General features: G+C 45.8%; 1 protein-coding gene across 2 annotated transcripts in view; it reads left to right on the forward strand.

Moving 5' to 3' along the window:
• Positions 1-25622, forward strand: part of LOC148431061 (uncharacterized) — a 118997-nt gene that overhangs the window by 82845 nt on the left and 10530 nt on the right. The window contains exons 3-5 of one of the 2 annotated variants that reach the window (XR_015877274.1): positions 167-262; positions 3392-3529; positions 6337-8161. Coding sequence is in view for 1 of the 2 variants with exons in the window: in XM_088466381.1 (XP_088322507.1) it covers positions 167-262; positions 3392-3529; positions 6337-7553 (1451 nt within the window). In the remaining variant the exon portion in view is untranslated. Of the gene's footprint in view, positions 1-166; positions 263-3391; positions 3530-6336; positions 9404-25622 lie in introns of those variants that run through there. The other variant, XM_088466381.1, reaches the window with a different exon arrangement.

Below are 25622 nucleotides of genomic sequence, written 5' to 3' on the forward strand. Positions count from 1 at the left end.
CACACTGTACAGGGAGGTGTTTGTACTGCAGGCTAATTCACTAATAACTGCGTTATGCAATAGGTTAATATATAAACACAATTATATTAATGTTTAGGCATAAACATTTGTATGGTGCTAATGGAGCATTACGTTATCAGTTTAATTTCTCTGCTGTTCTCCACAGGTCTCCTAATTAAAAAAGTCAACTGGTCAAACTTGGAATCAAAACAGATGTCACAATACCTGAAGACAGAGAAGATACCTCAGGAATCTTATGACGGTGAGCAAGATGGATGTGGGAGTAATGAAGCAATGTTCTCCCCAGGCTGTTTTTTGCGGGAGCACCACCCAGCACTTTGGGAGCCTGCAAGTGGGGACAGTATCTGAGAGATGTATAAAAAGGACCAGATCCTACAGACTTTGCAGCTTTTTCATATTCCGACGACTGGGCCTCTAATAAGAAGAGGAGAATTAATATATAAAATGTTATTTGAAATCATAAGGTCAAAGTTTAAAATATTTTATTATTGCGAAGGCCCCATCCGGTGGCTACTTGATGCCACCCGGCTGGAAAAATTTTCTGGGGAGAACACTGTAGTGGGAGATTAGGCATTGGAGAACGAAGGTGGGAGTTGGGGAATGTGAGAGCGATGGAAGGAGATGGGGAGTGTGAGAGCGATGGAGGGATATGGGGAGTGTGAGAGCGATGGAGGGATATGGGGAGTGTGAGAGCGATGGAGGGAGTCGGGGATTGTGAGAGCGATGGAGGGAGTCGGGGAGGGTGAGAACGATGGAGGGAGTCGGGAAGGGTGAGAACGATGGAGGGTGATGGGGAGTGTGAGATCGATGGAGGGAGAAGAGGAGGGTGAGAGCGATGGAAGGACTCAGGGAGGGTGAGAGCGATGGAGGGAGTCGGTGAGGGTGAGAGCGATGGAGGGAGTCGGGGAGTGTGAGAGCGATGGACGGAGATGGGGAGTGTGAAAGCGATGGAGGGAGATGGGGAGTGTGAAAGCGATGGAGGGAGATGGGGAGTGTGAGAGCGATGGAGGGAGATGGGGAGTGTGAGAGCGATGGAGGAAGTCGGGAAGGGTGAGAACGATGGAGGGTGATGGGGTGTGAAAACGATGGAGGGTGATGGGGAGGGTGAAAGCGATGGAAGGACTCGGAGAGGGTGAGAGCGATGGAGGGAGCCGGGGAGTGTGAGGGCGATGGAAGGACTCGGGGAGTGTGAGAGCGATGGAAGGAGTCGGGGAGGGTGAGAGCAATGGAGGGAGCCGGGGAGTGTGAGGGCGATGGAGGGTGATGGGGATCATGAAAGGGATGGAGGGAGTCGGGAAGTGTTAGACGAATGGAGGGAGTCTGGGAGGGTGAGAGCGATGGAGGGAGTCTGGGAGGGTGAGAGTGATGGAGGGAGTCTGGGAGGGTGAAAGCGATGGAGGGAGTCGAGGGTGAGAGCGATGGAGGAAGTCGGGGAGGGTGAGAGCGAAGGAGGGAGTCTGGGAGGGTGAGAGCAATGGAGGGATATGGGGAGTGTGAGAGCGATGGAGGGATATGGGGAGTGTGAGAGCGATGGAGGGATATGGGGAGTGTGAGAGCGATGGAGGGATATGGGGGGTGTGAGAGCGATGGAGGGATATGGGGAGTGTGAGAGCGATGGAGGGAGTCTGGGAGGGTGAGAACGATGGAGGGAGTCGGGGAGTATGAGAACGAAGGAGGGAGTCTGGGAGGGTGAGAGCAATGGAGGGCTATGGGGAGTGTGAGAGCGATGGAAGGAGATGGGGAGGGTGAGAATGATGGAAGGAGTTGGGGAGTGAGAGCGATGGAAGGAGATGGGGAGTGTGAGAACGATGGAGGTAGTCGGGGAGTGTGAGCGATGGAGGGAGTCGGGGAGTGTGAGCGATGGAGGGAGTCGGGGAGGGTGAGAGCGATGGAGGGAGTCGGGGAGGGTGAGAGCGATGGAGGGAGTCTGGGAGTATGAGAACGAAGGAGGGAGTCTGGGAGAGTGAGAGCAATGGAGGGATATGGGGAGTGTGAGAACGATGGAGGGATATGGGGAGTGTGAGAACGATGGAAGGAGTTGGGGAGTGTGAGAGCGATGGAAGGAGATGGGGAGTGTGAGAGCGATGGAGGGAGTCTGGGTGGGTGAGAACGATGGAGGGATATGGGGAGTGTGAGAACGATGGAAGGAGTTGGGGAGTGTGAGAGCGATGGAAGGAGATGGGGAGGGTGAGAGCGATGGAAGGAGATGGGGAGGGTGAAAGCGATGGAGGGAGTCTGGGAGGTTGAGAACGATGGAGGGATATGGGGAGTGTGAGAACGATGGAGGGAGTCGGGGAGTGTGAGAGCGATGGAGGATGACGGGGCGTGTGAGAGCGATAGAGGGTGACGGGGCGTGTGAGAGCGATGGAGGGAGTCGGGGAGGATGAGAACGATGGAGGGAGTCGGGGAGTGTGAGCGATGGAGGGAGTCGGGGAGTGTGAGAGCGATGGAGGGAGTCGGGAAGGGTGAGAGCGATGGAGGGAGTCGGGAAGGGTGAGAGCGATGGAGGGAGACGGGGCGCGTGAGAGCGATGGAGGGTGACTGGGCGCGTGAGAGCGATGGAGGGTGACGGGGCGCGTGAAAGCGATGGAGGGTGACGGGGCGCGTGAGAGCGATGGAGGGCGACGGGGCGCGTGAGAGCGATGGAGGGCGACGGGGCGCGTGAGAGTGATGGAGGGCGACGGGGCGCGTGAGAGCGATGGAGGGCGACGGGGCGCGTGAGAGCGATGGAGGGCGACGGGGCGCGTGAGAGCGATGGAGGGCGACGGGGCGCGTGAGAGCGATGGAGGGCGACGGGGCGCGTGAGAGCGATGGAGGGCGACGGGGCGCGTGAGAGCGATGGAGGGCGACGGGGCGCGTGAGAGCGATGGAGGGCAACGGGGCGCGTGAGAGCGATGGAGGGCGACGGGGCGCGTGAGAGCGATGGAGGGCGACGGGGCGCGTGAGAGCGATGGAGGGCGACGGGGCGCGTGAGAGCGATGGAGGGCGACGGGGCGCGTGAGAGCGATGGAGGGTGACGGGGCGCGTGAGAGCGATGGAGGGTGACGGGGCGCGTGAGAGCAATGGAGGGCGACGGGACGCGAGAGCGATGGAGGGCGACGGGGCGCGTGAGAGCGATGGAGGGCGACGGGGCACGTGAGAGCGATGGAGGGTGACGGGGCGCGTGAGAGCGTGACGAGGCGCGTGAGAGCGATGGAGGGTGACGGGGCGTGTGAGTGCGATGGAGGGTGACGGGGCGTGTGAGAGCGATGGAGGGTGACTGTGTAGTGGATGGCAAATTGTAAAATGCTTTATATGATGGAGACGGATAGGGGAAAGTAAATTGTCACTTAGCTGGACTCATTATTCTTATTATTTTCTCCTTCATCAGATAAACCTGTGTTTAATATTGTTATAAAAGAAGAAAAAGAGGAGGACAGCACAGGCTCTGCCCCACCATCTGTCCTGACGGAGTACAGCTATATTGCTGAGAAATGGCAAAGAACACATTATCCTCCATGTTCCCCAGGTATCTCCTCATGTCATATACAGTAAGGAGAGTGCATTGTCCCCTATACAACACATCATCCCCAACTGTATAATGTGACACACACATACCCTCATTGTTACCTGTGTACAGCACATATACATATCACACATCATCCCTTACTGTATAATGTGACACACACATACCCTCATTGTTACCTGTGTACAGCACATATACATATCACACATCATCCCTTACTGTATAATGTGACACACACATACCCTCATTGTTACCTATGGGAATACAGGGATAGTCCTATAACAAGTAATGTAGTAACATGGGAACGCTAGTCTAAGTGTATTGTTATCACATGTCACATCCTATTGTACAATGTGTCTCTATGGGAATACAGGGATAGTCCTATAACAAGTAATGTAGTAACATGGGAACGCTAGTCTCAGTGTATTATTATCACATGTCACATCCTATTGTACAATGTGTCTCTATGGGAATACAGGGATAGTCCTATAACAGGTAATGTAGTAACATGGGAACGCTAGTCTCAGTGTATTATTATCACATGTCACATCCTATTGTACAATGTGTCTCTATGGGAATACAGGGATAGTCCTATAACAAGTAATGTAGTAACATGGGAACGCTAGTCTCAGTGTATTATTATCACATGTCACATCCTATTGTACAATGTGTCTCTATGGGAATACAGGGATAGTCCTATAACAAGTAATGTAGTAACATGGGAACGCTAGTCTCAGTGTATTGTTATCACATGTCACATCCTATTGTACAATGTGTCTCTATGGGAATACAGGGATATTCCTATAAGAGGTAATGTAGTAACATGGGAACGCTAGTCTCAGTGTATTATTATCACATGTCACATCCTATTGTACAATGTCTCTATGGGAATACAGGGATAGTCCTATAACAAGTAATGTAGTAACATGGGAACGCTAGTCTCAGTGTATTATTATCACATGTCACATCCTATTGTACAATGTGTCTCTATGGGAATACAGGGATAGTCCTATAACAAGTAATGTAGTAACATGGGAACGCTAGTCTCAGTGTATTATTATCACATGTCACATCCTATTGTACAATGTGTCTCTATGGGAATACAGGGATAGTCCTATAACAAGTAATGTAGTAACATGGGAACGCTAGTCTCAGTGTATTATTATCACATGTCACATCCTATTGTACAATGTGTCTCTATGGGAATACAGGGATAGTCCTATAACAAGTAATGTAGTAACATGGGAACGCTAGTCTCAGTGTATTGTTATCACATGTCACATCCTATTGTACAATGTGTCTCTATGGGAATACAGGGATAGTCCTATAACAAGTAATGTAGTAACATGGGAACGCTAGTCTCAGTGTATTATTATCACATGTCACATCCTATTGTACAATGTGTCTCTATGGGAATACAGGGATAGTCCTATAACAGGTAATGTAGTAACATGGGAACGCTAGTCTCAGTGTATTATTATCACATGTCACATCCTATTGTACAATGTGTCTCTATGGGAATACAGGGATATTCCTATAAGAGGTAATGTAGTAACATGGGAACGCTAGTCTCAGTGTATTGTTATCACATGTCACATCCTATTGTACAATGTGTCTCTATGGGAATACAGGGATAGTCCTATAACAAGTAATGTAGTAACAAGGGAACGCTAGTCTCAGTGTATTATTATCACATGTCACATCCTATTGTACAATGTGTCTCTATGGGAATACAGGGATAGTCCTATAACAAGTAATGTAGTAACATGGGAACGCTAGTCTCAGTGTATTATTATCACATGTCACATCCTATTGTACAATGTGTCTCTATGGGAATACAGGGATAGTCCTATAACAGGTAATGTAGTAACATGGGAACGCTAGTCTCAGTGTATTATTATCACATGTCACATCCTATTGTACAATGTGTCTCTATGGGAATACAGGGATAGTCCTATAACAGGTAATGTAGTAACATGGGAACGCTAGTCTCAGTGTATTATTATCACATGTCACATCCTATTGTACAATGTGTCTCTATGGGAATACAGGGATAGTCCTATAACAAGTAATGTAGTAACATGGGAACGCTAGTCTCAGTGTATTATTATCACATGTCACATCCTATTGTACAATGTGTCTCTATGGGAATACAGGGATAGTCCTATAACAAGTAGTGTAGTAACATGGGAACGCTAGTCTCAGTGTATTATTATCACATGTCACATCCTATTGTACAATGTGTCTCTATGGGAATACAGGGATAGTCCTATAACAAGTAATGTAGTAACATGGGAACGCTAGTCTCAGTGTATTATTATCACATGTCACATCCTATTGTACAATGTGTCTCTATGGGAATACAGGGATAGTCCTATAACAAGTAGTGTAGTAACATGGGAACGCTAGTCTCAGTGTATTGTTATCACATGTCACATCCTATTGTACAATGTGTCTCTATGGGAATACAGGGATAGTCCTATAACAAGTAATGTAGTAACATGGGAACGCTAGTCTCAGTGTATTGTTATCACATGTCACATCCTATTGTACAATGTGTCTCTATGGGAATACAGGGATAGTCCTATAACAAGTAATGCAGTAACATGGGAACGCTAGTCTCAGTGTATTATTATCACATCTCACATAGGGAAAACATTTTATAAACAATTTAGATTTCTTTGTTTCACCGATATATTAATTTATCTTTAACACATTATATTTAAATCCTCAGACTTCAGTCCTGTAGGTCATTTTATCTCTTCTTCATTCTTATAGTGATATTAACATTCTGTTTGGTCTTTTTGCAGGCACAGATTTCCGGGTCACATCTGACGCCCGTTTGTCCTCTCACCACATCTTCCTCACAGACCTGATTACCAATGATTCCCAGCAAGTGTCGCAAATATCTGTGGAAAGACCTTACTCGTGTTCAGACTGTCATCGGAGCTTCATTCGTAAGTCACACCTGACCAGCCACCAGCGCACGCACCGCGGAGAGCGTCCATACCCCTGTGAGGTGTGCGGAAAGAGATTCCACTACCGCCACCACCTGGTCGGTCACAAGCGAATACATACTGGAGAAAAACTCTTCTCCTGTGAACACTGTGGTATCAAATTCAACCATAAAGGAAACTACCAGACTCATCAGCGCTTGCACACCGGAGAGCGACCGTTCGCTTGTGAACGATGTGGTAAAAGCTTTAACCGCAAGGCTGATCTGATCACACACTGCCGCGTACATACCGGAGAAAGGCCTTTTACGTGTGCTGACTGCGATAAGAGCTTCAGCCGGAAACAACATCTGGTGACTCATCGACGCAGACACACCGGTGAGACCCCATTTCCTTGTGACCAATGTCAGCAAAGTTTTGCCCAGCGCAAGGCGCTGCTGCGGCACCAGGAATTGGCTCACAGTGCAGAGCGGCCGTACAGCTGTGCGGAGTGCGGGAAAGGATTCGCATGTCGCTCACATCTGCTTACACACCAGCGTGCTCACCAAAATGGTGGTGGCAGCTGTGGGGTTGGCGGAAAGCCATTCTCCTGCGATCAGTGCCGGAAAAGCTTTGTGGCACAGCCTCACCTGCAGGCACATCAGAAATCCCACAGCGGGGTCCCGGGAGATAGACCCTATACTTGTGCTGTCTGTGGGAAAGGATTTAAGAGCAGACAATTCTTGAGCCGCCACCAAAAAATACACACAGGGGAACGCCCTTTCCGATGCAATGTTTGTGGGGACAGTTTCATTCAGAAGCCCAACCTAGAGCGGCATAAAGGTATCCACAGCGGCCATCGACCCTTCCCCTGTCTGGTGTGTGGAGGCAGCTTCTACAAAAAACACAACCTTGTGCGACACCAGCGGATACACACTGGGGAGAGGCTACATTTCAGCTGTAAAGTATCCCAGCCAGTAAAACACCCAGCAATTGTGTCTGATCGGGAACCTGAGAGGTGTCCCAATGACCTCCAACCAGCCGAAAACCCCTGCAGGAATGTCTGCAGCAATCGTACGCGCACGGAGCAGTGAGGGGCTGACAGGTTCTAGGGGCCAAATAGCTGGCGAAATGCATGACAGGCAAAGCTGGTAATAAGCCAACAAAACTGGCACATCTGGTAGAAAGCCAACAAGACTGGCACATCTGGTAGAAAGCCAACAAGACTGGCACATCTGGTAGAAAGCCAACAAGACTGGCACATCTGGTAATAAGCCAACAAGACTGGCACATCTGGTAGAAAGCCAACAAGACTGGCACATCTGGTAATAAGCCAACAAGACTGGCACATCTGGCAGAAAGCCAACAAGACTGGCACATCTGGTAGAAAGCCAACAAGACTGGCACATCTGGTAGAAAGCCAACAAGACTGGCACATCTGGTAATAAGCCAACAAGACTGGCACATCTGGTAATAAGCCAACAAGACTGGTCCAGCTGGTAATAGGCCAACAAGACTGGCACAGCTGGTAATAAGCTAACAAGACTGGCCCAGCTGGTAATAAGCTAACAAGACTGGCCCAGCTGGTAATAAGCTAACAAGACTGGCCCAGCTGGTAATAAGCCAACGAGACTGGTATATCTGGTAATAAGCCAACAAGACTGACACAGCTGGTAATAAGCTAACAAGACTGGCACATGATGTGAGGATTATTATATTTAGAGGATAGTATATTATTGGGTGAGACAAGCTGGCACAGTATAATGTACACAGGGAGAGACAGGTCGATATTGTATGATGTAAATGGAGATAGGCACCTGGCACAGTGTGTACACAGGGAGAGATTAGCTGGCACAGTGTGATATATGGGGAGAGATGGGCTGGTACAGTGTGATATATGGGGATGGGGTGGTCTAACACAGTATAATGTACACAGGGAGTGATGGACTGGCACAGTATGATGTACAAAATGAGAAATGGGCTGGCACAGTATTATACACGGAGAGAAGGGCTGGCACACTGATGTATATGGGGAGAGATGGGCTGGCACAGTGTGATGTACACTGGGAGAGATGGGCTGGGACAGTATGATGTATATGGGGAGAGATGGGCTTCCACAGTATGATGTACATAGGGAGAGATGGGCTGGCACAGTATGATGTACATAGGGAGAGATGGGCTGGCACAGTATGATTTACACAGGGAGAGATGGGCTTCCACAGTATGATGTATATGGGGAGAGATGGGCTGGCACAGTATGATGTATATGGGAAGAGATGGGCTGGCACAGTATGATGTACATAGGGAGAGATGGGCTGGCACACTATGATGTATATGGGGAGAGATGGGCTGGCACAGTATGATATATATGGGGAGAGATGGGCTGGCACACTATGATGTACATGGGGAGAGAGGGGCTGGCACAGTATGATGTACATAGGGAGAGATGGGCTGGCACACTATGATGTATATGGGGAGAGATGGGCTGGCACAGTATGATATATATGGGGAGAGATGGGCTGGCACAGTATATTGTATATGGGGAGAGATGGGCTGGCACAGTATGATGTATATGGGAGAGATGGGCTGGCACAGTATGATGTATATGGGAGAGATGGGCTGGCACAGTATGATGTATATGGGGAGAGATGGGCTGGCACAGTATGATGTATATGGAATAGATTTGCTGGCACAGTATATTGTATATGGGGAGAGATGGACTGGCACAGTATGATGTACATGGGGAGAGATGGGCTGGCACAGTATGATGTACATGGGGAGAGATGGGCTGGCACAGTATGATGTACATGGGGAGAGATGGGCTGGCACAGTGTGATGTACATGGGGAGAGATGGGCTGGCACAGTATGATGTATATGGGGAGAGATGGGCTGGCACAGTATGACGTATATGGAATAGATTTGCTGGCACAGTATGATATACATGGGGAGAGAGGGGCTGGCACAGTATGATGTATATGGGGAGAGATGGGCTGGCACAGTATGATGTATATGGGGAGAGATGGGCTGGCACAGTATGATGTATATAGGGAGAGAGGGGCTGGCACAGTATGATGTATATGGGGAGAGATGGGCTGGCACACTATGATGTACATGGGGAGAGAGGGGCTGGCACAGTATGATGTATATGGGGAGAGATGGGCTGGCACAGTATATTGTATATGGGGAGAGAGGGGCTGGCACAGTATGATGTATATGAGGAGAGATGGGCTGGCACAGTATTTATTTTATTTTATTTATTTACAGTTTCTTATATAGCGCAGCATATTCCGTTGCGCTTTACAATTGGAAACATTGATAGAACAAAACAGGGTAATAACAGACAGACATAGAGGTAAGAGGGCCCTGCTTGCAAGCTTACAATCTATAGGGAAACAGGCATTGATACACAAGGATAGGTGCTATATATATTGCAATTTGGTCTGGCCAGAATGCAGAGTTTCTTGGTGGGCTGCTTGATCCAGTCACATAGGAATGTCGGCAAAATGTCAGGAGTATGTGAGAGAAAGACAATATGTGAGGTTATGTATGGACTGTGAGAGGGGATGTGATAAGACATGGAAGCTATGAAGGTTATGTGGTCGGTTCTGGAATCTGATAAGCTTGTCTGAAGAGGTGAGTTTTCAGGGAACGCTTGAAGGATTGAAGAGTAGAGGTAAGTCTTATTGTGTGTGGTAAGGCATTCCATAGAGTAGGTGCAGCCCGAAGAAAGTCCTGTAACCGTAAATGGGAGCAAGTAATGCGTGGGGATGAGAGAGGCAGTTCTTGTGCTGAGCGGAGAGGTCGGGTTGGGAGATATTTTGAGATGAGTGAAGAGATGTATGTTGGTGTAATTCGGTTAATGGACTTATGTGTAAGTAACAGTATTTTGTATTGAATACGGTAGAAAACTGGCAACCAATGGAGGGACTGACAGAGCGGGGCAGCAGATGATGAACGTTTGGCAAGGAAGATAAGCCTCGCAGCTGCATTCATAATGGAATGTAATGGCGATAGCCTGTTTTTGGGAAGACCAGTAAGGAGACTATTGCAATAGTCAATGCGGGAAATAATGAGTGCATGGATTAGAGTTTTTGCAGTGTCTTGTGTGAGATATGGTCGAATTTTGTATATGTTTTTTAGATGTATGTAACATGATTTTGAGACAGATTGAATGTGGGGAACAAAGGACAATTCAGAATCAAGGATGACACCAAGGCAGCGAGCTTGTGGGGTGGGGTGGATTGTTGAGTTATCAACAGTGATAAAGAGATCAGATTGGTAACTGTTATTGGCCGGTGGAAATATAATTAATTCTGTTTTAGAAATATTAAGTTTCAGGTAGCGAGATGACATCCAAGATGAAATGGCAGAAATACATTCAGTGACACGGACCAATACAGATGGTGATAAATCTGGAGAGGATAGGTAGATTTGGGTATCATCCGCATACAGATGGTACTGAAATCCAAAAGAGCGGATTAGTTTGCCAAGAGAGGTGGTATAGATTGAGAATAGCAAAGGACCTAAGACAGAGCCTTGCGGTACTCCAACTGATAGAGGTAGCGAAGAGGAGGCAGAATCAGAAAAACGAACAGAAAAAGAGCGATCAGATAGGTAGGAAGAGAACCAAGAAAGGGCTGTGTCCTTAAGACCTAGGGATTGTAATGTTTGTACGAGAAGAGAGTGGTCAACAGTGTCAAAAGCAGCAGAGAGATCTAGAAGAATTAGAAGTGAGTAATGGCCTTTAGCCTTGGCAGTGACCAAATCATTTACTACCTTAGTCAGTGCTGTCTCTGTGGAGTGCTGGGAACGGAAGCCAGACTGAAGTATGATGTATATGGGGAGAGATGGGCTGGCACAGTATGAAGTACCTGGGGAGAGATGGGCTGGCACAATATGATGTACATGGGGAGAGATGGGCTGGCACAGTATGATGTATATGTGGAGAGATGGGCTGGCACAGTTGAATGTACATAGGGAGAGATGTTCAATAGAGTTCTTTAAAATATCTGAGCTTCATTTGCTCTGTCATTATGTAATGCTTAGAGTGTGTCTTCTGGTCAATGTTGGCTACTGTATGGCTGGGACTCTGATATGCATTTACTGTAGGGTCACTTTTGGGGACAGGTACATTGCAGCACAGTAATAGAGACGATTCCACATGCATCTATCCTCCGTGCGCTGCAACTTGATCCAAACGTAGTGCAGGATTGCTGTGTGACTCTGTAGCGCCGAGCGTCTTTTATGCATCTTTTTAGCCTTTATGTGTCTTATTAGCACAAGCAGCTTCAGGTGATGAAAATGATATGTAGAATGCCTATGTTCTGTGAGCCAGTACGGGTGTATCTGCAAGCAAATCACTACGTTAAAGTGTTATTGTCGCTATTAGTGTAACGTAATGTTTCGCGTGCAGATACACCCGAACTGGCTCACAGTATATAGGCATGCTGCATATCAATTTAATCAGCAGAAGCTGCTTGTGCTATCAATTCGATTCGCTATATGATTCAGATGCATTTGAAGGTAAAAAGTTGCATAAAAGACACTCGTGCTACCCAGTACCCAGTCATCATGTCTCATTGAAAGCTGTTCATGCCTGTGACACCTGTCTGAGCCCATGAGACAAAAATATATATTTTTTTTTCTTTAACAGTACAGGACTCACACACATACTGTACTGTTATTATTTAATACTTTATTACACATTCTTCTACACTGATTCCATGACCAAAATGCTATACTATAGTGTACCCAATCACAGCTTCTGTCAGTCAATCAATCATCGGGCGATGATACAGAAAATGCATTGGAAATGTGACGCATGCACTGTGTAGTTTAGGAAAAGTGACACCTGGTGGACAATAAGTTGTATTACACTATATGACTTTTTTCCAGTGCTACGCTACGTTCCGTTATGAAATATTCTGTGTGGCGCGACTCAAGGCTTCTGTGTGGCGCGATATGCATGGCACGCTACATGGCTGTATGAAGCGACAAACTAGCTGGGCACATCTGTAGGGAGAGAGTGGCTGGCACAGTATGATGTATATGGGGAGACATGGGCTGGCACAGTATGATGTACAAGGTAGAGATGGGCTGGCACAGTTTGATGTACACGGGGAGTGATGGGCTGGCACAGTATGATGTACATAGGGAGAGATGGGCTGGCACAGTATGATGTATATGGGGAGAGATGGGCTGGCACAGTATGATGTATATGGGGAAAGATGGGCTGGCACAGTATGATGTACATAGGGAGAGATGGGCTGGCACAGTATGATGTATATGGGGAGAGATGGGCTGGCACAGTATGATGTATATGGGGAGAGATGGGCTGGCACAGTATGATGTATATGGGGAGAGATGGGCTGGCACAGTATGATGTATATGGGGAAAGATGGGCTGGCACAGTATGATGTACATAGGGAGAGATGGGCTGGCACAGTATGATGTATATGGGGAGAGATGGGCTGGCACAGTATGATGTACATGGGGAGAGATGGTCTGGCACAGTGTGATGTACATGGGGAGAGATGGGCTGGCACAGTATGATGTATATGGAATAGATGGGCTGGCACAGTATATTGTATATGGGGAGAGATGGGCTGGCACAGTATGATGTATATGGGGAGAGATGGGCTGGCACAGTATGATGTATATGGGGAGAGATGGGCTGGCACAGTATGATGTATATGGGGAGAGATGGGCTGGCACAGTATGATGTATATGGGGAGAGATGGGCTGGCACAGTATGATGTACATAGGGAGAGATGGGCTGGCACAGTATGATGTACATGGGGAGAGATGGGCTGGCATAGTATGATGTATATGGGGAAAGATGGGCTGGCACAGTGTGATGTACAAGGTAGAGATGGGCTGGCACAGTATGATGTACATAGGGAGAGATGGGCTGGCACAGTATGATGTACATAGGGAGAGATGGCCTGGCATAGTATGATGTATATGGGGAAAGATGGGCTGGCACAGTGTGATGTACAAGGTAGAGATGGGCTGGCACAGTTTGATGTACACGGGGAGAGATGGGCTGGCACAGTATGATGTACATAGGGAGAGATGGGCTGGCACAGTATGATGTACATGGGGAGAGATGGGCTGGCACAGTATGATGTATATGGGGAGAGATGGGCTGGCACAGTATGATGTACATAGGGAGAGATGGGCTGGCACAGTATGATGTACATAGGGAGAGATGGGCTGGCACAGTATGATGTACATAGGGAGAGATGGGCTGGCACAGTATGATGTACATAGGGAGAGATGGGCTGGCACAGTATGATGTATATGGGGAGAGATGGGCTGGCACAGTATGATGTACATAGGGAGAGATGGGCTGGCACAGTGTGATGTACATAGGGAGTGATGGGCTGGCACAGTATGATGTACATAGGGAGAGATGGGCTGGCACAGTATGATGTATATGGGGAGAGATGGGCTGGCACAGTATGATGTACATAGGGAGAGATGGGCTGGCACAGTATGATGTACATAGGGAGAGATGGGCTGGCATAGTATGATGTATATGGGGAGAGATGGGCTGGCACAGTATGATGTACGTGGGAAAGATTTCTGGACTGCACAACCTGACTATATATAATGGGAGGTGCTACCTGATGAGACTAATTGAGATAGTCTCTTTACACTGCACTTTTCTTACTATGCTGGTGCCCTGGGTGGCTTGGCTGGGGTAGTTCTTGGGGGGTCCTGCGCTCTGGATTTGAACCCTAGTATGTTAGGGACCTACCCGAAAGAGGTTACCTGGATATGGTGGGTAGGCCCATAAGCTTGGCCAAGATTATGCTAAAAACCTCTATTGAATGCATTTATATATATTATTAATAATTTGGAGTTGTGCACCTGAGATTTGTCTGTTACAGTATGATGTACACCTGGAGAGATGGGCTGGCACAGTGTGTTATATATGGGGAGAGATGAGCTGGCACAGTATAATGTACATAGGGAGAGATGGGCTGGCACAGTATAATGTACATAGGGAGAGATGGGCTGGCACAGTGTGATGTACAAGGGGAGAGATGGGCTGGCACAGTGTGATGTATATAGGGAGAGATGGGCTGGCACAGTGTGATGTATATAGGGAGAGATGGGCTGGCACAGTGTACACAAGGGGAGAGATGGGCTGGCACAGTGTGATGTATATAGGGAGAGATGGGCTGGCACAGTGTGATGTACAAGGGGAGAGATGGGCTGGCACAGTATGATGTACATGGGGAGAGATGGGCTGGCACAGTATGATGTACATGGGGAGAGATGGGCTGGCACAGTATGATGTACATGGGGAGAGAAGGGCTGGCACAGTATGATGTACATGGGGAGAGATGGGCTGGCACAGTATGATGTATATTGTAGAGGGGCTTGCACAGTCTGATGTACATGGGGTGAGATGGACTGGCACAGTCTGATGTATATGGAAGAGATGGGATGGTCACTTGTGAAGCCAGGTCTGTCACTGGCGCAGACTGGCCTCGTCCATCCCGGAAAACGGGGATGACATGCCCCTGTTTCTGAGAACTGTGCCCAGCCAAGCTCTCACTCTGCCTCCAAAATATGGCTTGTGGGGCATCTGTGAGTGGGATCGCAGGCCCTGTTTTGCACGTGCACCGTACAGCTCCTGTGACCCCAAAACATCGGAAATGTGCGCTAACATTGGACTGACATCCTGAATCTCGACCACTGTGCAAAAAGGTCATTTTCCGACAACTTTACACTCGCCCCTTTATTTCAATGAAATTTATTGGGATTTTTTCACAAAATAATTTTTATCATTATTACTACATTTCACGGAGGATATATAGAGGCACAAAACACAATTCATTACAGGTATTTTCAAGATCCCTAAAATTCACCCTTTCTACCCCAAAATCTAATTTCAATAATCTTGCTAAAGGTACAGTATGTGCACTGTATGTATCCAGACATGCCCATCTCTCCCTCTGCCCTTCTCTCCCTGCCCCACTCTCTGCCTATCTCTCTGCCCACTGGCCTTCTCTCCGTGCCCATCTCTCTGCCCATCACCCTTCTCTCCCTGCCCTTATTTCTGCTCACCGTCCTTCTCTACCTGCCCTTCTCTCCCTGCCCTTCTCTCCCTGCCCATCTATTTCTGCCCACCGCCCTTCTCTTCCTGCCCTTCTCTTCCTGCCCTTCTCTTCCTGCCCTTCTCTTCCTGCCCATCTCTCTGCCCACCGCCCTTCTCTTCCTGCCCATCTCTCCCTGCCCATCTCTGCTCACCACCCATCTCTCCCTGCTCATCTCTCCCTGTTCATGTCCCTGCCCAACTCTCTGCCCACTGCCCTTCTCTCCTGCCCTTCTTTCCCTGCCCAACTCTCTGCCCACTGCCCTTCTCTCCCTGCCCATCTATTTCTGCCCACCGCCCTTCTCTCCCTGCCCTTCTCTCTGCCCATCTATTTCTGCCATTGGGATAGGGATATAGTGGTTCTTGTTTGCGCTTGAATTTCCACAGGTCAAAATTGGTCAAATTTAAATTGGGCGGGTATATCAGCGCTGGTGTAAGAATGTACAATAACTGCCTATGAATCTAAAATATGTTGGTAGATAATGGTGCAAGTGTTACTGAAGTCAAAATTATTGAATGAATGACAGTAGATGCAAACCAAATGAAATAAAAATATGAAAATGGAATTTAAAAAAAATAAAAATTTCAATGAAAAAAAAAAAAAATTGAAAATAAAATGAAAGTTCAACAATAAATGATTAATAAAAACAGTGAGAAAAGAAAGAAGGAAAGGAAGTAGGAGTCAAGAAAAGAGATTGGCATACAATTATTAAAATAATGTTAAAATAATAGTCTTAATAGACTATTTGGAGGTGTGCCAGTTCTGTAAGTAGCCCAGTTGGATCTGCTATGATGCAATCTGCAATCCTAGTGCCACCTAACTCACCCTGACTACCTTTGTGTTATAGTGGACTTCAGCTGCGGACTCCCGTCTGAGCCGCGATCAGGTGACACGCCGGGTTGGCGTCGCTTGATGACTTAGCACGCCGGGGGATGTTCGGTGGACTGGTAGTGGTGGCTGCAGTGTTGTTCTCCGGGCACTTCCTCAGACTCTCCAACACGTTTCAGACCTCCAAGGGTCCTTTGTCAAGGTTGGGGAATGATGTCTCTATGGACTATTTATAGGGAAATCTTTATTGTAAAAACAGGATATCCTGTCCCGGAAGTTGTGGGTAAAAGTAGGCAAGCACATGTTTTGTGCTCCATATTGTTTTTATGCCAAATCAAGGAAAATGAAAGTTTAGGGATAGTGAGTAGATAAGTAGGGAAAGAAACAGAAATTGAATAAAACAAAAATATAAATAAAATAAATGGAATATAAAATTATATAGGTGTATATCATCTACATGGATGGATTGTGCAGGAATACTAGTTTATAAAATACCATTGAAAATTACCTATAGGGTTTATTTCTTTTTTAGAATTACTATGGATAAAACTGGCTCTTTAAAAAGTAATAGGATATTTATTAAAATGCTTTTAGTTCTATATTGATGTTTAGTCCGTATGGTTCCAGTGTCTTAAGGTTGTAGATCAACTCAGTTTCTTTTCCAATTTTGTGTTATTTTTTCAATGCCCATGAACCTCAGTCCTTTTGGGTCCTTATTGTGACTGTGTAGAAAGTGAGCCGATACAGTGTGAGTAGTGAGGCCTTCTCTGATGTTATATATATGTTCGGATATTCTTACTTTGATTTACCGCTTGGTTTGGCCAATATACTGAATGCCACATGGGCATTCTAATAAATATATTGCGCCTTCCGTCTCACATGAGATAAAATCTTTGATTGGGTACTTGCGTCCTGTTTGCTTTGAGGTAAATTCTATTGTTCTGTTAGTGGTTTTAATTTGATTTTTACATCCACTACAGTTTTTGCAAAAGTGGAACCCTTTTGATGCTTTATTTGTTCTTTCTTGTGTCCTCGGTTCTATAGAAACTATTAGTAAGTTGTTTGAGGTTCTTTGCCTTTCTTTATATAATGCATGGTTTTGCTGGTAGTATTTTCTTTGCTTCTTCGTGCAACTGCAGTATGTTCCAGTGTTTTGTTAGGATGTTTTCAATCTGTTTGTTGTTACTGTTAAATTGGGTTATGAATGATATCGGTCTTTCTTCCTCTATTGTTGTTTCTTTGTATTGAATGAGTTTCTTCCTGTCTATTTTGCCAATTTTTTCTATTTCTTCTGATGATATCTTTTCTTTGTAGCCCTTCTTGATGAAATTTGACTTAATTTCTTTTGCCTGTTCTCTGATGGTGTCATCTTTCGTGCAATTTCTTCTTAGATGATGAAATTGGCCACCTGGGATGTTACTTATTCATTTTCTGTGGTGGTTACTTTGGGCAGGGAGAAAATTATTGCCGCTTACATCTTTAATATGGTTCCTGGTCACGATTTTTTCATCTTCTATAAATATATCCAAATCGAGAAAGGTGATGGTCTCTTTACTGTAATTGGATGAAAATTCTAGATTCAAATTATTTTGATTAAGATACATAAGGAATTGTTCCAGGTCATTTTCTGTTCCGTCCCAAATAAATAGGAGGTCGTCGATGTATCTGCGCCATAATATGATGATGTTGGAATAAGGGTTATTTTGCCAGAGGTAGTTTACCTCCCACTATGCTACAAACAGGTTAGCATAGCAGGGGGCAAAAGATGTGCCCATTGTGGTTCCTCTTGTTTAGAGGAAGAAGTTGCCGTTATGCCAAAAGTAATTTTTCCTTAGAATGAAGTCTATTGAATCCATTAAGAAATGTATTTGTTCGTTTGGAATTGCCGATAGTGTTGATAGGTAATGTCTCGTTGCATCACATCCATCCTGGTGGTTTATGACTGTATTCAGAGATTTTATATCACTGGAGCATAAGATGTAGCACTCCTTCCAGTCGAAGGTGTCCAAGGTCTGTAGTACTTGCATTGTGTATTTAAGATAACTTTTTTGTTTTGATACAAGGGGTTGCAGAAAGAAGTCCACATATTTAGAGAGGTTAGCTGTATGGGATCCAATTCCCGAAACTATTGGTCTTCCAGGTGGGTTGACCAATCTTTTATGTATTTTGAGTAGGTGATAGAACGTAGGGATTTGTGGATGTTCAATGTTCATATTCTTTTTTTGTAATGATGCCCAGTTGTACTCCTTTGTTTAGTTGTTCCTGTAGTATTCTCTTGTAATCTTGTGAGGGATCTTTGTTAAGTTTCTGATAGGTAGTTGTATCTGAAAGGAGGTTGTTAGCTTCATTGCTGTACTCCTCTATGTCCATTATTATGACTCCTCCCCCTTTGTCTGCTGGCTTTATTATGATTGTTTTGTCTTTCAGTTCTTTTATGCTTTCTTTTTCTTCTTTTGTGAAGTTATATGGAGTCTTAATTTTTTCAGGAAGTTGTCTTATTTCTTCTTCTATTAATCGTTGGAAAGTGGTGATATGTGGACCTTTGATGTGAGTCGGAACGAAAGTTGATGTAGCTTTGTAGTCAGTGTGTATGTATTCTCTTGATCGTGATGTACATGATCTTGATACTGGAGTTTTTGCAAAAACAATTTTTAGACACCTTTCTGATAAATTTCTGTGTGTCTATGCATAGATTGAATTTGTTGATGTTTGAATGGGGGGCAAATTTCAGTCCTTTTTTTTAGAAGGTTTGTTTGTGCTATTGTTAGTACTTTCTTGCTTAAGTTGAAAATTTGTCCTTTATCATCTTTTTCTGTTGTTAATGTTGTTTGTTTCTTTTTTCTTTTCCCCCCTCTTGTTCCCCTCTTCTGTGTAGTGGGCTGTTCCTTCTTCTTTTGTTCAATGATCGTGTTTGGTCTGGTGGTTTTTCTGGACCCCAGATGTCCTCTAAAAATCATCCTCACTTCCTGATTCTTCATAATTTCTTTTTTGGACTTTTCTTGGCATGTTCTGTTGTTCTTCTATATCTTTTAACAATGTTCTAAAATTCTTCTGTTCTATTACTTTGGCTGATTCTGCTCCTTGTTGATATGATTATCTAATGAGATTGTATGGATTGTGTTGTTGGTATGGTTATTTTTTCTGATATGAAAAGTTCCTTTGATCATATGGTTTGTACTCTCTTGGTGTGTTCGTTCTTTGTGGGTGATCTTGTAGGAGGGGTGTTCTCACTTTATATGGGTTTTGAGTTTTCTTAAACTGTTGATACCCTTGTCTTTGTTTCTTATTATCCATAGTGGATGTGATAGTCCTTTTTTCATTGTTGGTTTCGGTGTATAGCCCTTTTTTACTTAATAGTCTCTTAGGAATTTTCTTTTCTTTTGTGAGATGATATAGTCTTCCAGTTTTTCCATTTTATTTCTTCGTTCCATTCATTTTTGGTAGTCTTGCATTGTATTCAGTGGCTCGAAATTTTTTTCTATACGTTCGATGTTCTCATTTATATCTTTCATTGAGCTCTCTCTGTCCTTGATAATTAGTTTTATTAATTCTCTGGAACAAGTATCTAAAATGTTGTTCCATTGAACAAATTGCCAAAGAAGATGGCTTCTGCAAACAGTTTCTCAAATTGGAGAAATATTAAGCACAAGAGACACGGCAATGGTGGGAAATCATCACATTATCCAAATATTTAGAACAAGGTCTTATCCCAAAAGGCCTAAGGACGCAAAATAATCCAACATTCATACCCATTACAATAGACTTTTTAAAAAAATGGAACAACGTTTTAGATACTTGTTCCAGAGAATTAATAAAACTAAATGAGAACATCGAACGTATAATTTCGAGCCACTGAATATTTTTGACATTTTAATTTCATTTGATTTGCATCTACTGTCATTCAATTAATAATTTTGACTTCAGTAACACTTGCACCCTTATCTACCAACATATTTTAGATTCATAGGCAGTTATTGTACATTCTTACACCAGTGTTCATATACCCACCCAACATCTATTTCTGCCCACCGCCCTTCTCTCCCTGCTCATCTCATCTCTCTGCCCCTCTCACCCTGCCTAATCTTCTGCCTCTCCAGAAACTCCTGTGCATTAATGGAATTCTAGGTGGCATCTGCAGGACCAATATTTATTTTTGTAATATGTCGGCTCTTATACTAAAGAATCTTAATCAGAGTCTATGGATTATACTTAAAGCTGCCACTGAGCAGACTGGGGACCTCATTCAGAGGTGCTCGCAAAAAGCGAGCGCTCGCTCTGAATGAGGGCGGCCGCTTTTTTTTTTTAAACCGTCCTGGCCGCTCGCTAAGCTGTGGGCAATTTATACCCATTGTGTTGCAGTGGCGATAGCCTGTGGCAATTTATACACTGATGTACATGTAGAGGGACAGGCTGGCGCTGTGTGTGATGTACATGTAGAGGGACAGGCTGGCGCTGTGTGAGGTACATGTAGAGGGACAGGCTGGCACTGTGTGATGTACATGTAGAGGGACAGGCTGGCACTGTGTGTGAGGTACATGTAGAGGGACAGGCTGGCGCTGTGTGAGGTACATGTAGAGGGACAGGCTGGCACTGTGTGTGAGGTACATGTAGAGGGACAGGCTGGCGCTGTGTGAGGTACATGTAGAGGGACAGGCTGGCACTGTGTGTGAGGTACATGTAGAGGGACAGGCTGGCGCTGTGTGAGGTACATGTAGAGGGACAGGCTGGCGCTGTGTGAGGTACATGTAGAGGGACAGGCTGGCACTGTGTGTGAGGTACATGTAGAGGGACAGGCTGGCGCTGTGTGAGGTACATGTAGAGGGACAGGCTGGCGCTGAGTGATGTACATGTAGAGGGAAAGGCTGGCGCTGTGTGATGTACATGTAGAGGGACAGGCTGGCACTGTGTGATGTACATGTAGAGGGACAGGCTGGCACTGTGAGTGATGTACATGTAGAGGGACAGGCTGGCACTGTGAGTGATGTACATGTAGAGGGACAGGCTGGCGCTGCGTGATGTACAGGTGTCAGTCTCAAAACTTTTGTCCATGGCTGTACAATCACAAAGTTGCTGCATCAGTGTTTATGATGGCAATTTGCATATACTCCAGAATGTCATGAAGAGTGATCAGATGATCTGCAATTAATTGCAAAGTCCCTCTTTGCCATGACAATGAACTTAGGGCCTGATTCAGACCCGCTCGCGAGCGCATAGCGCTCGCAAGCGGGTCGATAGGGTACTGCGCATGCCCCGGAGCGAGAGAGATGCTCTCGCTCCGGGACTCACAACGAAAGGCGTGGCTGTCGATGTTGATCGACAGCTCGCCCTGTTTTGTAGGCGGGGAAGGGGGGGTGGCTACACAAAACGAGGCATTCCCGAAGGAACGTCTGCAGTTTGTGGGAGACACCATTGACTTCTCCAGTGATGTCAGTGGAGAGCTTCCTGCTCTGTTAGAGCAGGAAGCTCTCTGGAGCTTGCGACGGATGAGACCCTACCACAAGGGTCTCGTCGCAAGCCCCGATGGTCACGACCATCACCTAGCCGCCCGCAAAAGCTGTATGTGGTCACCCACAGCTTAGCGAGCGGCCAGTAGGCTGCAAACCCCCCCCCCCAAAAAAAACGCCCTCCTTCTTAAAGACTGTCCGGCTATAAATCAGGCCCTTAATCCCAAAACCAACATTTCCACTGCATTTCAGCCTTGCCACAAAAGAACCAGCTGACATCATGTCAGTGATTCTCTCGTTAACACAGGTGAGAGTGTTGACAATGATAAGGCTGGAGATCACTCTGTCATGCTGATTGAGTTAGAATAACAGACTGGAAGCTTTAAAAGGAGGGTGGAGCTTGAAATCATTGTTCTTCCATGTTAACCATGGTTACCTGCGAGGAAACACGTGCAGGCATCATTGCTTTGCACAAAAAGGGCTTCACACATAAGGATATTGCTGCTAGTAAGATTGCACCTAAATCAACCATTTATCGGATCATCAAGAACTTCAAGGAGAGAGGTTCAATAGTTGTAAAGAAGGCTTCAGGGCACCCAAAAACATCTCCTAAAGTTGATTCAGCTTTGGGATCGGGGCACCACCAGTGCAGAGCTTGCTCAGGAATGGTAGCAGGCAGGTGTGAGTGCATCTTCATGCACAGTGAGGCGAAGACTTAGAGGATGGTCTGGTGTCAAGAAGAGAAGCAAAGAAGCCACTTCTCTCCAGGAATAACATCAGGGACAGACTGATATTCTGCAAAAGGTACAGGGATTGGACTGCTGAGGACTGGGGTAAAGTTATTTTCTCTGATGAATCCCCTTTTATATTGGGGAATCTGGAAAAACATCCGGAGAAGGAAAGGTGAGCGTTCCATCAGTCCTGTCATGCCAACAGTAACGCAGCCTGAGATCATTCATGTGTGGGGTTACTTCTCAGCCAAGGGAGAGGGATCACTCACAATTTTGCCTAAGAACACAGCCACGAATAAATAATGGTACCAAAACATCCTACAAGATCAACTTCTCCCAACCATCCAAGAAGAATTCGGTGATGAACAATGCCCCACCTCCCCCCATAGCATTATCCTGCTCAAACAAGCCAAAAGGTGCTCCTGCCCATATACTGCTCCCAGTCCGTGCAACGACGCATTAGTTCATACCACAATGTCCTGGTTCTGAATTTGCACCACTATGACGACCCAAGTGCCCCCCAAGCTTGTTACTAACCCTGCAGCTTGGCTTGTCCCAAAATCATGTACTTTTACAGCCTGTTTCTGCTTTCTAGTGTATGAGTGCAGGAGGGGGAAATTGCTTTTTTCTCCTGTGCAGCACCCCTGCATGTGTGTCAGTGGAATGTGGCATGTTATAATACATATGAAGTGTTTGTGCATCACATACTGCTATAGACATTATTAGGACCTTATATTGAGAAATAATGAACATGTTACTGTGTGTAATAGTGACCCTACTGCGGGAAATAGTATAGTTGCTTATTCCACCATCAGGATGTATATGACATATGTAATGATGGTGGAATAAATGTATTTAGGTATGGCATTAGGGAACAGCGCCTGTGCATCCTCAATAGTGTAATGTGCTTTGTGGGTACAGGGGGTGAAATTTTGTGCCTGAGAGCACTCTAATTCCAGCCAGGTGTGTGTGTACTGCTGGATTACTTACAGGAAGGCCCTAAGCTGATACCGCACACAGCCCCTTTCTAAGCTACAGACAGGAAGCTAGAATCATCTGGAAGGTCTCTGACATCACAGTTGAGAAGAAGGGGTTAACAGGGACTCCTTCTATAGCCCCAGGGGAGCCAGCCCCCGTATCAATATGATTGTTTCCTTTGTACTAGTGTGGCCTTTGCAAGACTGGCAGGCACCTGAAATCCACAGGGGGAAGTAAGGAACCACAGACTAACTGCTCTGTATTCAACCTCTGCATTCAAACCACCCAATACCAGAGCTCAGGGGTGTCACCTAATTGTGTGAAAATCAGAGGTTTTAGAATAGCAAACTGAGGGTTCTTCCGAGAGATCAGAGTTTGGAGTGGCGTTCCTAGCCTGAGCGGCAGGATGTAGGCAGAGCTGGGCACAGGAGTCAGGGGATCCAGCCCATTTGTCCTCCACGGACCTTGCTCTGCAGAGAATGTCCAGTAATAGATACTCAACACATATATATGCTCCCTCCGAAGCTGTCCCAGGTGTGCGGCTGGTGTGTTGACTGGAGCCAGGTGACTGGTTGGTGCACCCTGCTCTTTTCGGGCAGAGGACTATCGGGCCAAGCGGCTGGGATCAGCAAGACAGGGACGGAGAATCCATTTTCCTGAGAAGCGTGGAGCACACAGCAGCCTATCCCAAGTGTAGTATTCCCCCAGCCCAGGAGGGTAAGTGTGATGCAGTAACTGTTCCCATTTCTAATACTAAAGGGCCTCTGCTTTAGGAACATGATGGGATCCACAAAGTTTAGCTAATACTACTAGTAATTCTGTATATAGTGTGTATAGTTTGCAGTGTGGTTTTTATATGACTAGTGTGTATGTAAATAAAGGTAACATTGTACCTTTGCTATTGTGTCATTCCTGTGTGATCCAAAGGGACTCATAAAGGAACCGGGGTACTGGGCAAGGCGGTGAAGGGCGTTAGGCAAAAATCAAGCACGCATAGATCATATGTGGTGCATACGACATATGTAATGATGGTGGAATAATTGTATTTAGGTATGGCATTAGGGAACAGTGCCCATGCATCCCCTTTATGGTGTACATGTGTTTTATGGGTACAGGGGGGGTGAAATGGTGTTCCTGAGAGCACCCTAATCCTAGCCAGGTGACTGTGTACTGCTGGGTTACTTACAGGAAGGCTCTAAGCTGATACCACACACAGGGGCCGATTCAGACCCGGACGCTAAGCCGCAATCGCTCTCATCCAAAAGGGGCCGGGTATGAAAGTAAGGACGCCCTCTTTGTCTTAGAGAGTGACGGCATAGTGATTGCACGCTGGTGTAAAGACGCACACTTTTCTTTCTTAGCACACGTCCTCTCCAGGAAGTGTATTATGGATATCCCTTAATCGCCATTTAGCGCTGTAAGTCGCTAAAGTGAAATAATTGCTTTCCAATCCTATTGTGGTTCCAAAGCACAAAAGGTTATATTCAAGAAAAAGTAAAAGACGCTTTGATCTAAACAATTAGTGCAAAAAGCAAGTAAAATACAAGGTACAGCCGATACATACGCTAGCGCTCTGGTTCCAGTTCTCAGTCATCAATCCTGAAGCCTGTGGTTATCTAAGAAGGGAAAATGACTTCCCTATAGTGTCCCTAGCAGTAGCCTATATACCTTACAGGTCACAGATAGAACAATAGAGACAAGCTGGCATAATTCCATTGGTCCTTGCTCCTGGTCATTCTGATCATTGGTTAGTTAATACGGTGTCATCAGGGGTATGTCCTAGTTCTCCAACAGTTGCTTTGTGTAGTTTCCCACCGAAGAACTGGTTAAACTGGCTACAGACACTACATACAAAATGTTAACGTGCTAACCAATAACTCTATAGTTCGTAACTTGCAGACGCATGATGCGATCTCCTTGCCGATAGAACCGGAGATCTGCTATTGAACAGTGATTTGATATAATACCAAACATGACATGTCTACTATGTTCTAAACCTTAGATCTTATTTAATTACATATTACATCATAATTACTTGTTAAAAAGACCTTTAATAACTCTATTAACTTAC

Source organism: Taudactylus pleione, unplaced genomic scaffold (assembly GCF_031769625.1).
Source record: "Taudactylus pleione unplaced genomic scaffold, aTauple2 ptg002994l, whole genome shotgun sequence".
NCBI classification, from domain to species: Eukaryota; Metazoa; Chordata; class Amphibia; order Anura; family Myobatrachidae; genus Taudactylus; species Taudactylus pleione.